Source organism: Diceros bicornis, chromosome 7, assembly GCF_020826845.1.
Source record: "Diceros bicornis minor isolate mBicDic1 chromosome 7, mDicBic1.mat.cur, whole genome shotgun sequence".
Lineage (NCBI taxonomy): Eukaryota > Metazoa > Chordata > Mammalia > Perissodactyla > Rhinocerotidae > Diceros > Diceros bicornis.
The window spans coordinates 22,282,533-22,298,834 of record NC_080746.1 but is presented as its reverse complement, the minus strand read 5'-3'; the positions used below and the strand labels follow the sequence as shown (position 1 = coordinate 22,298,834).

General features: G+C 50.6%; 1 protein-coding gene across 1 annotated transcript in view; it reads left to right on the top strand.

Annotated features, from left to right (window-relative positions):
- ZBTB16 (zinc finger and BTB domain containing 16) overlaps positions 1 to 16,302 on the top strand; it is a 176,990-nt gene that overhangs the window by 86,041 nt on the left and 74,647 nt on the right. Inside the window, exon 3 of the mRNA XM_058545186.1 lies at positions 1,655 to 1,752. Coding sequence (XP_058401169.1) covers positions 1,655 to 1,752 — 98 coding nt within the window. The remainder of the gene's footprint in view (positions 1 to 1,654; positions 1,753 to 16,302) is intronic.

The following is a 16,302-nucleotide window of genomic DNA, read 5'->3' as shown; positions in this document are numbered from 1 at the left end:
CTGGGCGTGATCGCTATCGGAGGCTACACGCACTGGGCACTGTCTGCTGTCTTCAGGCCACTCTGGCCCCTAGACTGTGGCACTGAGGAGGCTCACCTGGGGTCCAGCATGGTTTTGGCACACTGCTGGCCAGGTTCTCATTACGGGATTTGGAAGGTGGTGGCAGGGGGTGGCTGGGTTTAGCTGTCATGATCTGGGCACTGAGGCCCAGATCCGGGTCCTGCTGGCCTGAGGGTGTAATACTCCCTCTCCCCACCTGTGGTTGTGTCAGTATCAGTACCAGCAGCTCTCCAGCCTTTGACTGTGGTCTTAACACGTCAACATTCTGATTGCAATGGGTTGTTGGCTCTAAGGGGGCCTTGAATGCTCTCCTGCCTGTCCCACCACCCTCAGCTCTTGCCTCTGGCTGCCATTGCCTGCCCTGTTATACCTCAGGGCCCAGGCCCCTGGGGACGTGGCAGGCAAGGCACAGAAATGGGGGTGGAGGTGGATCCTGAGAACAGGGCCTGAGAACAGGACTGTGGGTGGGAGGAAAGTCAGTGTTCCGGGCCAGATGGCCCACACGCCAGCCGGCAGCTCAGAGCCTCGGCCAGGCTACACATAGACCCTCTTCCCAGTGCCTACCTCCCCACTAGCCCGCCTGCTTCCCTGCATCTTATCGGCTCCATTGCTGGCTGCTGCCTTAGCAGCGAGGTCTGGTGGGAAAGGCCCATGGTGGGAGTCGGCATTGGAGCACTGTTACAGGCTGGGCCTGTGACCAGTTGTTCCTGGGGCCTCTGTCTTCCTGGGGTGATCATACATGCCAGGCCCTCCTTACAGAGCTGCAGTGATGGGAAAATGAGATAAACATGCATAAAACCAGTTTGAAAAGTCAAAAACGATGACTACCACCTTACATTCACAGAATGATGTTATCTGGTTTCTTGAAACCTTTCTTTCTGTCAGGGCTCAACCCCTGGCAAAAAATAGAGGAAGACAGTTCAAAAGCTGGGCCTTAGCTGGAAGGCTTTGCATGTTGGGGAGTGACTGCAGTTCTAAGGACCTCTGGATGCCCCAAGAGGAGCATCTTGTATCCATAAAGGCATCAAATCATTAATAAGCTTATTCAGAGCCCACTCTGTGCCAGGCACTGCAGTGGGAGTGGGGATACGAGAGAGAAAAGGTACAGATGCAGCCCCCCTAAGTTTAAAGGTCTCGCAGAGGAGCCAGGCACCTGCACAATTGCAGTGCAGTGAGGGCAGTGCTGTGACCCAGGTAAGCAAAGGCCTGCTGGCCTCCCAGTGTGGTCTGTGATAGTTTGACCGTGAGCATTATGTCTGTCTGACTGTTCTGGCGCTGAAATTGGATCTGACTTTTTTTCTTGGTCTACGTGCCAGTGAGTAAAGCAATAGGAAGTGCCCTGTTCTTCTGGCCCTTGGACAAGCCCAGGAATAGATGCTTCCTTGGCAGTGGTCCGTGGGAAGAGGGGGCTCTCTAGGCTGTCTGAGGATCCAGGGATATGTCTCCATCAGTGCCCATCTCCAGCTCCCATTCCCTCCATCTCCCTTCCTCTTGTTCATCTGCCGGAGGGATGACTGCACAGCCCCAGGTAGGGGTGGGCCTGCCTTCTGTCCAGCCAGAGCAGCAGCAACCTATCTTTTCCTTTCCCCTACAGGAAGCTGCACAGTGGGATGAAGACGTACGGGTGTGAGCTCTGCGGAAAGCGGTTCCTGGATAGTTTGCGACTGAGAATGCACTTACTGGCTCATTCAGGTAGGCAAGGATGCCCCAACTGGCCCCTTGGAGCACAGGCAGCCACCTCCTGCCCGCCTGCCGCCCGACTCAGAGCACAGTGTCCTCACTGTCAGCCGGGATCTTGGTCCAGCTTGTCCCGTGGATGCTCCCTCCAGTTTCATGGAGCAGAAAGTCCATCCTGATGGTCTGACCCTCTGGATGAACCCAACCTCATGCTCTCTTAGGTTTCCCAGGGCATTGTTAGCACCCAGGGCCCTGTGTGGTCCACCTTCCAAAGTAGACTGCGGTTTCATTAGCAAAACAGTTGTGGAATTAGGTTCTCCCTGTATAATGAATCCGACTATTGGGTTCACATTATACAGGAGCCTTTAATTAAACAGATATAGAAAGGTTGGGACACAAAGCTAGTTAGAGCGTGCTGTCTTTTGCAAGTTAATTTTATTCAATTCAAGTGGGGTCGACTATGTGGCTGCTGGTATTTTTGCTCATGTTTGGATAAAGCTACTCTGCCCCACAAGTTGTGGAAAGGAGAGAGGCACCTGACATCCAGTGTGCCTGGTGTTCTTGGTGGAGCGAAGGATATAGCAGGTCTGATGCTGCTGCTTTGAACCTGGCTTCGGTTGTAGAGGCCTCCACACTTCCCTGCCAGGGCCAGCGCTCTATTCCCTCTGATTCCCTTGCCTTTCAACCTTGGAGTCACGTTGTGGGGGAGAGGAGAGGGCTAGTTTCTTATTTGGTCTTACTCTCCCCTCTTATCGTCAGCTGTCAGCATCTGCTGGTTCCTTCCCCATATTGCCTCCAGCATCTGGCCTTCCGGGCAGTTTAGCATTTGTGAAATGAGCCTGGGCTTTGGGGCTGGGCAGATGAAGGTTCAGATCTTGTCTGTGATATGTGCTAACTGTGTGACCTGGGGCGGATTTGCCTTCTGAACCCCAGTTTCTGCATCTGTAAAGTATAGGTGTTGCTAACTCCTATCTTTTTTTTTGTTTTTTTTTTTTTAGTATTAGGTGACAGAATATATGTTAAAGGCATCTGTAGTCCACTTCCTGGGATACAGTTGATGTTTAATAAATGTCAGTTGCTTCTGCTTCCACCTTCCTCCCTTTTCCACAGTTCTGAAGCTACCGTTCTGCGGCACGGTTCCATCACCGTACTCCAGAGCTTCCGGTCTGGCTGGCTGTTTGCAGTCACTCCCTGCTTCCTCCCTCACCTGTACAGTTGTGTAAATGCTATTTGGTAGCTTTTTACGCTTCAGCTCACCACGGCTTTGCTGCAGAGCCCGTGCAACTCCACAGTACGTTGGATGCTGTCTCTCTGGCCTTCATGGCCCTTCCTAAGGTGCCCTAACTTCTTGCTTCCCTTTCTTCCCTCTTCCAGATCCAGGGTTGGGCCATGCTAGGTGGCTGTCTATCTCAGCATGCCCACTCTGTCCCTCTATCTTTGTGTGTGCCATTCCTCCTTCGGGTAGGGCTTCCCCACCCGACACCTGGCTCCACTGAACCATCCTCGTCCCGCCCACCTGTCCCACCTTGACCTGAAGTCCTGAGTCCAGGCGTTCATGCGTTCAGCGTCTGCTTGATACTCATGTCTCTTTTTGTTCTCTTTTTATAACTTGCACCTTGTGTCTTCTTGCTCCTTTTAGCTTTATGTGCTGTGGGGTTTCGTGAGCTGTCTGCCAACCAGGTGCCCCCCACCACCAAATGCAGAGTTCTGGTCTTCTGTTTCATTTGCTTCCCGCTCCAGGCCCCCGTGTGGTCTCTAACTATGTGATGTTGGACACTTCTGTGCGGGTAACACACTTTTCAGCCTATGGTTAAAGCTTCCTCCCTGCTTTGTAACTGGCCCAATAAGCATCCCCACTCCTTACTTTTTCCTCCCGTCCAGTAGACTGGTCTACTTGTTGGTTTGCTTTATGTGCTTTCCGAGCCCTGTGGTTTTGTTCACCCTGTTCCCTCTGCTCAAAATAACCCTTCCCAGTCTTCCCAGATCTTCAAGGTCCCTTCCACAATGCCATCCTCTACTTTCCCCACCTCTAGCCGGAAGCAATCAGGCCTTCTTCTGGGTGTCCATATTTCTTTATCTGAAGTATCTTTGGGCACAATCTTTTTTCTTTATGTTATAGTTATTTATGAACTTGCCTTATGTCCCCTACTTGGGAGCCAGCGTTAGGAATTTCGGCACCTACCTCCTGACCATGTGACGTTGGGCAAGAATATGAATCTTCTGAGCCTCCGTATCCTCAGCTGTAAGATGAGAGTACCTCTCCCTGCCTCAGAGAAGTGCGGAGGCTCACATTAGACACTTAGCACCATGCCTGACAGGTGATAGGCTCTTGGGGAATGTAATTTCCTTTCTCTCTGTTCCTCTGATGTAAGCTACCTGGGGACAGGGCCTGTCTCCAGTATGTGCGGCACATTGGAGCCTATAGATAGTGGTTGAATGAATGAGTACAGCCTGGGAGGCCTAAGGGCAGCTCAGGGAACATCCAGTCTCCCTTTGCTCTCTCCTGCACTTGAAGCTGTTCAGACTGTGTGCCAGGGGTGCATGGAGCAGGGCAGCCAGGAGCCCTCTGACCCGTATTGTCCAAGTGTGAATTAGCTGCTGTTTCTGCTGTGAAACACACTTCAGCAGTGTTGGTGGGGCCAGTGGGAGAGGCAGAAAGGGGAGAAGCTGCTTACACACTTTCAGGTGGGCCTGGAGCCCCCACTTCAGATAAGATGAGTGACTCTGCATCACCCCTGTGGAGCCAGCACTTCCCTGGGGACGTGCACTCCCGTCCTGACGGAGATGCCACTTCAAGGTTCCATGGTCTCAAAGGGCTGCCCCAGAAGCTTTGGAAGTTGGGTCCTGTTTTCCTCTCTGTGCCTGAAGTCTGATTGTGCAAATGATTTGTCTCTCTCAAATTTACTTGCCAACGCCCTTGTAAAGGAGGATTTGGTGATGGGTCATAATATGCTTTAATTCACCCTTACAGATAGCTCATAGCCTGCTTCGACTCTGACATTTCTAGTCTCTGTTTTTTCTTTCTGTCGTCCAATATACCTCTCACTCCTAAGCTGGGATGTCTTGAAATTAAAATTGCAACAAGGGCTTAGTGAGGCTTGACCACTTCCTGAATTGTTTGCCCCTGCCCTGGTTAAACAGTGAAGGCTCCGGGGCCTCTGAGAGCCTTGGCCTTGTCAGGGAGTTGGGGTTGGAGGGCTGGGCTGGTGGTGCCAGCTCATCTCTCGGATTCCAGTGGCAGAAGTCAGGTTTTACATGTTCTGACTCCTCCCCAAGTTACATGATAACAGAACGTGTGATGTTTTAGAGGAGGCGTTTAATTAGATAACATGAGGTTTTCTTGCTGCTCTGTTTTGAAGGCTCCGTGCAGGGAGCCAACACCAAGAATGGCCCCTAAGGATCTGTAGTGCAGACCCACTTTACAGAAGATCACCAATGGTTGGAGCAGCAGTACAGAGCCTAGAAGAACAATAGTTGCTCCAGAACCCTGGGGACCATTTTTTAAAACGGAACAGGCCGTGGAGAAGTGAGTCTGGGATCTGGGTCAGGGTCACAGTGCTCCTGGCTTCCCTTGAATGTTGTTGCTGCCCTTGCACAGGCACATTCCTGCTGTGTTCTCCTGCTCGGCGGAGCTCAACGGTGCTCAGACACTCAGTTACTCGCTGGCTCCCTCTGCGTGCTAGCTGCCCCCACCCCCTCTTGGCGAGCGTGGCCCGTGTTTGTTATTGTAGTTCTGGCGCTGGGCCAGGCCTGGCTGGGAGCCAGCCTTGTGGGTACAGTGTGTACAGTGAGTGCTGAGCCAAGTTGTCATCATACACGATTAATTTTTTTTCTAATCTGGTAGGGATGGGGTGAAGGAGGAGGCAAGAAAAGAGTTTCTCTGATTCTTGAGAACAGGCTGCATTGAATTCTGCGGAGATGTCATTGATGAAAGGATGAAACACTCGCTCTTGTTTTCCTTCTCTTTCTCTTTTTTTCTTTTTCCTCCTTTCTCATCTTCCTCTCTCCTCTGCATGTCCCTATCTTAGGAAATCAGCCTGTCTGAGATCGACAGTGTGAGGTCTTATTTTCAGTGACTAGAATACTAAATTTACACTCCTAAATCAGTTTTCGTTGTGTTGAAATTGACAATTTGTTTAATTAGAAGTTTGCCCTGTAGGAGGCCCTTCTTAGAGACAGTTCTTTCTTTTTCTCTCTCTCTTTCTTTTTTTTCTTTTTTAAGGCCCTAAATGGTAGTAGTGAATGTTCAGTTTAATTGAAGTTTTTGTTTCGATTTGAATGCGTTAACTAATCAAGTGTTTATGAGATATACCTGATGATAACAATACGTTTAAATTAACAAACAATAACCTAACTCATTAACTAATGAGATTGATCTGGCCAGGCCCTGCATTCTCAGAGGTGGTTTTTTGATCAGGAGGGTTTGTGTGTTGGGAAAGAGGCTCGGGGTGAGAAGAGTGACCATCGATACTTTGCAAAGCTGTTCCTTCTGGAGCGTGCATCTTGTGGTGGAGGATGGTGGCAGTGAGCAGGGGAGGAATCCCAGCCCCCTGCAGCCCAGGATCACTCTGCAGTCTCCCTCTCCACCCTTTGCTGCTCCATCCCTTGTGGGGATCGGGCCCTGAAGCATCTACAGACTGGACCTCTGTGCTGTGCGCTTTGCTACTCCTTGTTCTCACTTAAGAGGTGATTCCTAGCTCCGGGATGTCCAGGCAGAGACCACAGACTCGGGCAGTGACTCAGTTGGTTCTGTGATTTGCTAGTATAAGGTTTCCCATTAGGTAGTATTTCCCACAGCTTGGCTTAACATACTGGTGGATTAGAAGTGAGCACACCCAGAACTGTTTGCCCCTATTTATTTATTTATTTATTTATTTATTTATTTGTGAGGAGATCAGCCCTGAGCTAACATCCGCCAATCCTCCTCTTTTTTTGCTGAGGAAGACGGCCCTGGGCTAACATCGGTGCCTATCTTCCTCCACTTTATATGGGACGCCGCCACAGCATGGCTTACCAAGCAGTGCGTCGGTGCGCGCCCGGGATCCGAACCAGCGAACCCCGGGCCACCGCAGCGGAGCGCGCGCACTTAACCGCTTGCGCCACCGGGCCGGCCCCAGTGTTTGCCCCTATTTTTGACTTGGCTGCATCCTATTTAGAGGTTTGCATGTTTCTGTGGCCTGCTGCCACTCTGGGAGTGTCATTCATTTTTGGAGCCAGCAGATGTTTCCTGAGCACTAATTACGTGGTGGGCTCTGTGCACTTAACACTGGAGAGTGCCACAGCATCCCTGTCCTCAAGGAGCTCCAGTCTAGTCGGAGAGATGTTTGACTGTCAAGTAATGATAAAAGAAGGCAGTGTGTGCAAAGTGCCAAGAACGAGTTCTAGGAGGAATTCAAAGGAGGAGGGTGTTCCTTCTAGAGGATGGTAGAACTTAAATGGAGGGTGAGAATGAATTCCGAAAGGAACTGGTAGGGAGGAAGCCCAAACCACCTGTGGTGATGTGCAGTTGGGGGGGTGGGGGGAGAGGGCAGGGTTTATTTTTATTTTTATTTTTTTTAAAACAATTTTTTATTTATTTATTTTTTCCCCTAAAGCCCCAGTAGATAGTTGCATGTCATAGTTGCACATCCTTCTAGCTGCTGTATGTGGGACACAGCCTCAGCATGGCCGGAGAAGCGGTACGTCGGTGCACGCCCGGGATCCGAACCTGGGCCTCCAGCAGCGGAGCGTGCACACTTAACCACTAAGCCACGGGGCCGGCCCCAAGGGCAGGGTTTAGAAGGGAGGGACGGGGCAAGACTGTGGAGGGCCTTGAGTAGCAAAATGATTTGCATTTTACCTACAGCACTGAAAAGCCACTGAAAGATTGAATGAGGGAGTGACACTTTTTTTTTCTCTGGAATAGAAAGACCTGTTGGGTTGTTTGATGTACACTAGGTTGGAATATAGGATTTATAAGACCCCGTGGAGAAATGGCAATCGTGACGATCTTGGGGCGTGACTGGAGTGTAGAGGCCTGTGCCTCTCACACGGGTTAGGGGCACTCAGCCTTTCTTTGGGAGTCAGGTCCTGCCAGGGGGACCGTCCCCTGCACTCACTCCCCCTTGCCCTTCCCGGGGCACTGTGAGCCAGGGCTATTGAGAAACCTCCCCTGACAGCAGACTCCTCCCCAGAGTTAGAGCCACCAGGGGAGAATATGGTTTCTGACTGATAGATCTTCTGATTCCAGCAGCAGCATGGGGTGGCCAGAGCATATCGTCTGGGGCCTGGGTGATCTGTCTGGCAGGGAAACGGGCTGGAGAGGTTGGGGCCAGAAACCGGACTGGTTCTCTCATGCTTTCCCCTGTCCTGATTGGATGGAAGGAAAAAAAATTATGAGACGTCCAAGATCTGTGGATTGTGCTTGTTCCTTTTTTTTTTTTTTCTTTTTGAAACACTTAGTTTGGGGTTCAGGGTCCCACTTCCCAAAGACAGAGGAGGTGGGGGCAGCGAGGTAGCTGGAAAATTCCTTGTGATTGTGAGGTAAGGGTATGAGCTGGTTCCCACGCTGAAGATGGGAGAGGCGTCTTTGGATTCAAAGATGGCTTCTAGGACGTGCAGCTTCCATCTCTTTGATCTCTTCCCAGATTAGGTGTCTGCTAAGAGCGGGAGATTGGGGCTTATCCAGGCAGGTCTGAACCCACGGTCAGTTGATTCCCTGCCTGCCCGCTCCCCAGTGAATGTCAACGCTCCCCTCTTCTGGTTAGCTTGCTGCCATCACGGCAAAACCAGGAGATAACCGAGAAGAAACTGCTCAGCCCTTTAACTCTCTCTGCATGCCTTTGGAAGTGGGCACCATGGAGGGTTTGGCTTAATAGCACAGCACAGGGAAGATCAGACGTGAGTGGCTCCAAGGCCCACCACCTTCCCTTTGGTCCATGAGGGCGATGGGGGTCCGTGCAGAAAGAGGAAAGAGCCAAGAGAAGCCACTTTCCCCGGCTCTCTTGAACATGCTTCTGCCTCTCTCCCTCCCTACTCTGAATTTGGCCTGCTTCCCGAACTTTTTCCCAGAGTGGTGTCGTCACTGGCCTGCGGCAGGTCTGGATGTTCTGCCAGCATTCCAGAGAGTTTATGATCGCTCGCAGATGTGCCTCCAAGAACACACTGTACCCAAAGCAGAAATTAATGCAGGCTTGACTGCTGTCCAAGCCCATACACGGGAGAGAGGAAAAAGAAAACAAAAACTGTTTAATGCTGTTTATAAATTATACACTGGCTGATGAAAAATACATTTCTTCCCCCCTGCTCCCCCCTTCCTCACGGCCCCTCCACTCCCACCCCTTCTCGTTTTCTGCCTCAAGAGCCTAAACTGAGACCAGAAGAATATGGTTTTGCTTTTTAGCTCCTGTTTTGGCTGGGATCCGAAACCCTGCTGCTGATTCACAGCCAGAGTATTTTTCCCCTTTACCTGATGAAATATACTGATTTTTCCAGCCCAGATGGGGTGTTTTGGGTTTTGTTGTCTGGGTTTTGTTGTTTTTTTTTTTAACTTTTTTTTTGGCCAGGGATTTTGTTGACAATAAGTGACAGGTCCTGGGATGGCGCTGGGTGCGATGCTGGCCCCAGGGCACATAAAACCTTACATCTGTCCACCGCAGTGCTGCTGGGTCCCCCGGCCCCGGAGACTTCACGTCAGGCCAGCTGAACAGAGAAAGTTCGGAAAGTTCACGGCAGGTCATTGTATTAAACAGTGTTTTCTTCACTTCTCTCCCGCCCCTTCACCTACAGCCCCTGTGTGAAGAGGGGGTTTGCATACCCTCCCCCCAAATACACGTCTCTACCTCCATATGGTGCCCTAGCAGGGGTTTGGGAAGTTTGCTACATCTACCCCTCTGGATCCCAGCCTCCCCCCCAACACTCAAGTCCCCCATCCCAATTTATTCTATAAATTCGTTTCCACATTATGTCTATCCATTTACATGGCTTTTGTGTTTTTTAATACTGCTAATGTTTATCATTTGCCCAACAGGCTCGACAGATTTTGCTTCCTGTAGAGCATCGAGGCTTCAGAGCCCCCTGGTTGCTAAGTAGCAGTCTCCCTGTACTGTAATGGGCTGATTTTGTATTCCGTTCAGCGCTGTATCTTATTTTTGTATGCAAGACAAAGTGTTTTGATGGAGGACGATTGCGGCAGTGTCTGGAGGCTGTTTGGAGTTTTATGGGCTGTACAGTACACTGTGTGCTCTCTGAACAGAACACAGGCTGTTGAATTTTGGATTGGATTTGTCATTTTCCCCCCTCAGAGAGGAGGCTGTCAGATAGAACATTACTTTAAGGGTGGAGGGAAGAAAGTGGAAATTATGTAATAACCTTCTTGCTCTCTCTGTCTTTCTCTCTCTCTCTGTCTGTCTCTCTCTGATTTTTCTATCCCAAAATAGGGTGCTTTCTCCCCCACACGCCCCCTTTCCTACCACCATATGATTTTGTCGAGGTGGATGATGACGTTCCTATCAGGAAACGAATGGCCCTAGAGAGATGGATGCCGGGACATCCTGTCTGTCTGCTGTTTATTCTCATTCTCTCCCTTCCTCTCCCTTGCTCCTTCCATCTTTCGTAAGTTCTGGGCTGCTTTGCTGGCCCTTGCTTTTGTCTGAGGATGAATGGATAGTGGGGCTGTAGGGCAGGATGTTGTGTGGGATCCACCCAAAGGCAATTTTCTTATTTCCAGGGACTTTTCACCTCCCTTTTGCGCCCCAGACATGCACCCTGTCAGAATCTTAGGTGGTCCTCTGTTGTTTCTTTCTCCCGTTGGTCTTCATGCCCTAGTCCTCTAACCAGGCTGTGCCCGGGTCCCAGGATCCAGGGCGGTGCCCGAGGGACCAGATTCCCCCAGACCCACGTGCCACACTGTTGTGGACTGTCGTTTTCGGTGCTGTCTTCTGAGTTTGCTGTGCTGGCGGGTGTTGATTTTCAGCTTTGCTCTTCTCCTCTCCTTCCATTTTTTCCCAGTGTCCTTTCATCTGCCTCTATCTCTTTGTCCCTGTACTTGTGTCTGTGTTGGCCTCAGCCTCTTCTTGATGCTCCTGTGTGTTTTCTATCTTCCTGTCTTTGTCTCCATCCATCTTGGTTGGTCTTCTCTCTCTCTCCCACCCCTCAAAGTTTCTTAGCTTGGAAGTTGGGTGGTGGTTGGGATGGGGAACAAAATGTCAGGCTGGCCCAGAAGGCCTGGGGAGGACTCTGAGCGAGTGCCCCGAGAGCGCTCCCAGTACCTGGAACCTTGTGTGCTCCTGTCCCTTGCCACTCGAGGACCAGAGTGGGGCTTCTCTTGCTTGGCTTTTGTTTTTCCCAGGTTGCTGGATGTTTTCTTAAGTTGAGCTGAGCATGGGCAAGTGGGAGAGCAGGGTTAGGGTTTGCAAGGTCCTTACTGGACTTGCCTGCTAAAAAGCACGTCTTCCCGGCACTGTGTTGCAGAGGTCTGTACCATGCACCTGAGTGCAGAGCCCACCCAGCACCTTGTGTTTTGTGCTCCCTCACATAGCCATGGCCTGGCAGAGTGCCTGGCACATAGAAGGCTTTTTGATAAGTTTTTGTTGAATAAGTGAATAATACCCTATTACTAAATTGTTTGTATTTCTGGGGCAGATCTGGGTTTGGTGGGGCCTGAGACTTACACAATTTTGAGTGCAGTCTTTCAGAAAAAGATTATGAATATCAAGTGTGTTACAGCCCCTCCCAGGGAATGGGCCAGTGCAAGGGAGGGGCCTGAAGCTTCAACTTGATTAGCTTCAGGGAGAACAGGCCTCTGTGAACCACTGGGAGGAGCTGCCGGTTGAGGGCCCCACAGTTGGAGCAACTGAGTGGGGAGATTCAAAGATAAGGATAGGATGGTGACATCTGCTCAGCTCTGGGGACCCTCAGAGCGTGGGGCAGCCATGTCCATGGGGCTCAGATCTGCATTCTACAACGGTTGGGACAAATCATGCCACTTTTGGTAAACTGCCGCTGGTCACCGTGGACCTGGAATACTCTTTTTATTTCATACTCTTTTTCTCAACAAGGCCGGTTGGTAAGGATAGACCCTAAGTTCCATCTCACCCAGAGCCACCAAGTGGATCGAAACACATGGTAGCATCCTGACCTCCAGACCGACTGCCAGTGACTTAGTGAAATGACGTGACATCCACCCCCTTGCTGGGTGCTCCATCGGCCTGGGCCTATGGCTTTGGTTCTCCTCTTCCTGGGGCAGAGCACTGGTCCTCTCATGGGGAGTGTGTGTGTCTTGGAGAGGAACCATGAGAGTGAGGGATCCTGGAGGTGATGGGAAGTGTATGTAGACGTCTAAGGGTCTGTTCTGCGGAGCTTCCAGACTCATCATTAATTAGGGTCAGTGGAGGAGTTAGGATTGGACAATTCTTTTGGAAGGACGCTACTTACTCCTTGGAAGGTGTGGAAAAGCTGCAGTTATGTTCCCAGAGATGAGGGGCGGCTGTGTGTGTGCGTGTATGTGTTTGTGTGTGAGAAAAAAGAGATCGAGGAGAAGCATTTACATGAAATACTCAAAATTGTTCCATTGCTGTAATGGCCCCGCACAGACCATTACCTTGCAGATTTAAAAACTAAATGAGCTCATCATATCTAGTGACTTCCACCGACATTCATGCTTGATTGCAAAGCCTGCCTTACCTCTGATTTTCAACTTCATTGTTTGTTATTAATTCTCGGATGTTGATGGTGCGTCTCCCCTCTTGGATTCAACCTCGAACACGTTGATTTTGTATGATGGACGGGAATGTTCCTCAGCAGGACCCCACTGATGGTTCGGTTTAAAATAGCCCCCTGACCTCTAGGGCGGAGTCTGGAGTTTCCGAGGAATCCAGTGGGCTGAGGCGGGCCATGGGTTGACTTTGGAGGGGGCTGAGGTTTTGCATTTTGTAATTTAAGAATTTGAGTTTCCTATGAATGATTCTGCGTTCCGGGCGATACTCTGCATTTTCATAACTGTCTCTTCCACTCTGGGGAAAGGAAGGGAGGGAAGAAATAACAGCAGCAGCATTCTGTGGGCAAAGGAAGAAAACAAGAGATTGGGGCAGAGAACAGGCTAAATTTAAAATTGTAATTGGCTGACTTCCACTGGCTTGCGGGTGTTTTAATGACTCATAATAACTTCATTTAAAACCAGCTGAGCAGAAAATAGATTGGAGAGGAGCCTCGGGCCATTATGGATTTGTTTTTTTTGACAAGCTCGGTTTTCAGCAGCCAGGAAGGCTCTCAGAGAGGGCTTGGCTATGTTCTCTCTCTCTCTCTGAGGGTTGGTGGTCTGCCCGGGAGAGATTGTATAGAAACCTGGGCTGCTTTTTTTTTTTTCCACTCCCCCCCTCTTTTTTAACTGATTAAAAATAGATGCCTTGAGGTATTATTTTAGCATCAGTAGGATTTTTTTTTTACTTTTGATGTGGTAAATGGAACATAAATAAAATTGTTTTTGAAATTACTGAATTAATTAGGTAGTAAAGCAACTACAATACATAAATTGCTGGCTGCCCTGATCCATATTTGGGGGGCGTTCCCCCTTTTCTTCCAGTCGCCTCCTCCTCTCCCCCACCAGCCCCGCCCTCCACCCACTGTGGACCCTCCCTTTGAATGGCAAGGTTCTTTTATCATCCTGGCCACAGCTAAATGATTTTTTAAAAGATCTGTAGGATTTTGACAGGATTGGTTCTGTCCAGCTCCCCAGTGGGCTCGAGGAAGCGCGAGTTTTGGGAATTGCCAGAAAAGGCTCTAACCTGCCTCAGTCGTTTTAAATAGATCCTGCCTGTCTCCTGTGCTAGGAACGGTGCCAGCCCGGCGAGCGTTCCTTTCTCTCTTCTCTTTTTAAAGTCAGCTGGCTCAGCCATAGGATGCGTCTGTCTGGGCAGGACAAGGGGCCGCCCCCCATCTGATTGCTCATGGCCATTTATCTGCCCCCTCTTATGGCATCTGTCACCTTCTTTGTGTCATAGCTATTTATTTGCTTGTCCTTTTTCGCCTACTAGACTCGAAGCTTCTTCAGAACATGTGATTTATTTCCACATCCCCCGTACTACCTAGCAGAGTAACCTGCATGGTGGTTATAACTCAGTGGTTTTCTGAATAAACTAATGGGTGAGTGGGCGAGTGTGTGGCTAGGCGCCTGGGAGGACCTGGCGCCAAAGCACTCCCCTGCTTCCCTCCAGCCCCGGGAGTCAGCGGTCTGGAGCAGGAGACAAGGAATGGAGGAAGGACCTTATCGGTACTGTGCTCTGTTGCATCCCCACAGCCTAACACATAGCAGGCTCTCAGAAAATATCTGTAGAATAAATGAATAGCTCAGGATGGACAGTAGAGATCAGGGAAGGAGAGAAAGGCACATACATTTATTGGATACCTACTGTGTTCCAGGCACGGTGCTTGGTGCTCTGCGTGTCTGAACTCAATCTTACGTTGACCTTGTAAGGTGGATATGTTGATTCCATTTTGCAGGTGAGGACACTAAGGCTTAACAAGGTGAAGTAACTTGCATAAGGTGAGACAGCCAGGACGTGGCAAAGCTGGATTCGTGGCCAGGACTCTCTGCCCCGACGCTCTTGCTTTTCTGCTGTACCTGGCCCAGATGCTTGCTTTTCTGTGTGTAGAGATAACCGATGTCTCAGAAACTGCAGAGCTGAGACAGGGAGAGCAGGGCAGGCCCTGTCCCCAGGGGTCCTGGGGGTGGGGTGGGTGACCCAGTAATTGGCTGCTGTTCAGGGCTTTGCACGTGGGCCACCAGGAACAGGTGTGTCGCTCATTGGCCTCTTGCTGGAGCCACATGTAGCTGCCATTGTGGCCATTACTTTTTCCCATCGCCTTGTAGGGCTGGGGTAGAGTGGTTCCAGAGCATTGCTGGGGGTCTGTGGATGAGTATGTGGCTCTCCCAGCCGGATGAGAGCTTGACTGTGTTATTCTCCCTACTCTCCACCACGTCCCACACAAAGAGGACGGGCAGGACCAGAGTGCTGCCTGTGGTCCCTCCTGCGTGGTGACCCAGCTGGGTGCTGTGCTCCTGGGGGGAGGCCCTCTGTGATGCTGAGTCAGGAGTGAAGGGGGCAGCTGACCAGTGCTGTGTCCCAGAAACATGGGAGCTGTGGCTACTTGGGTTGTCACTAGCTCCTTAGATGTCCAGTGCCTTGGAGTGTGACACATCAGGAAGATTGCGGCTGCCCTGACCTTTCAGATTCTGTCCAGTGAGGCTGGGCCACTTGGCATGAGGCTGGTTATGTCTATTCTCCAGCCACCTCATCTTCCCCAGGCACGCGCTGGGGATGCTGGAAGCCTTCTCTGGGGACCGAAACATCAACCAAATGGGAACCAGATGGTGAAGGCTGGGCAGCAGAGTAACCTCGGTGACTATTCTGGGTCACTACATGTGGCCTCTTTTGAGGAGAAATTGTTCATGAATGAATTCATCAGTTAGCAATTATGAGCTGAGGGCCAGTGGAGTGCAGAGCCAGGCAGGATGGACAGAGGGGCTGCAGCCAGGGTCCTTACCTGCAAGGGGCTGTAGGTCTGGCTGAGAGGATGGCGTGAGCCCCTGGGAAGGGAAAGTTGCATGCAAGGCTGAGTGCACTCACTGTCCCCACAAGGGGGGAAGGGTAAGTGTGGGAGAGTTTACAGGGGGGTGAAACTCCTAAGGACCAGGGTCACGAGGAACGGCTTCAGTGATAGGCTCTTTCCTGCTGGAATGTCCAGATGGAGCTTCATGGCGGGAACTAGACTTGCTTTTCTGGAGAAGAGGAAGCAAGAACCTCTGTGAGCTGGAGCCAGCCAGGAAGGCGTCTCTTCCCTCTTCTTTCTTTCCGTCTGTGCACAGCAGCCTTGAAGAGGCCTAGAGCCCAGTTTCTCCTACTTGAGAATCCTCAGAGCTCTGAGGATGTTATGACCCTCCTCGGCCTGCAGGTTGAGAAACACTGCATTAAAAATTAAAAGCTGGCACTGCGGGGAGTCCCTCCATTTTGAGATGTCCACAAAAACAAATGCAAGTGTGAAAGTGGGGTTTAAAATTGGACGCAGATCAGAGTATTGCATATTTCTCATATAAGACTTGATGAACCCCAAAATATATCTTGAGTGTCCAGGGATCGATGAAGCCCAGGTTGAGAACACATAGCTTAGAGGGCTGTGCCTTGGTGAGGCTAAAGACAGAGACTTGGCTGTCCTGGAGGGAAATGGAGGAACGAGGGAGTCTGTCTTAGGCTGAGGCACCCAGGGCCGCAGCCCACCTTCTCAGACCACACAGGTGAAGCCCCTGTGTATGCCTTCCGTGAAGGTGGAGGTGGCTCTACCCATAGGTGGGAAGTCAGTGGGAGAGAGGGGTGGTGCTTCTGTAGTGAGCTCTTGGTTGGACCCTCTCCAGGATTCAACCTGACCGAGACATCTTTTCTAGACTTTTCTCCATTAGTTAACATGCTCCCTCCTCCTTCCCCTCAACCATCCCATTTTGTTTGGGATTCTTTCATTTGGAAAAGAAAAAATAAAAGCAAGTTCTAAAGTTTTCATTAGGTAGTTGGGATGAGAAGTCTTCTGGGGTAGTTG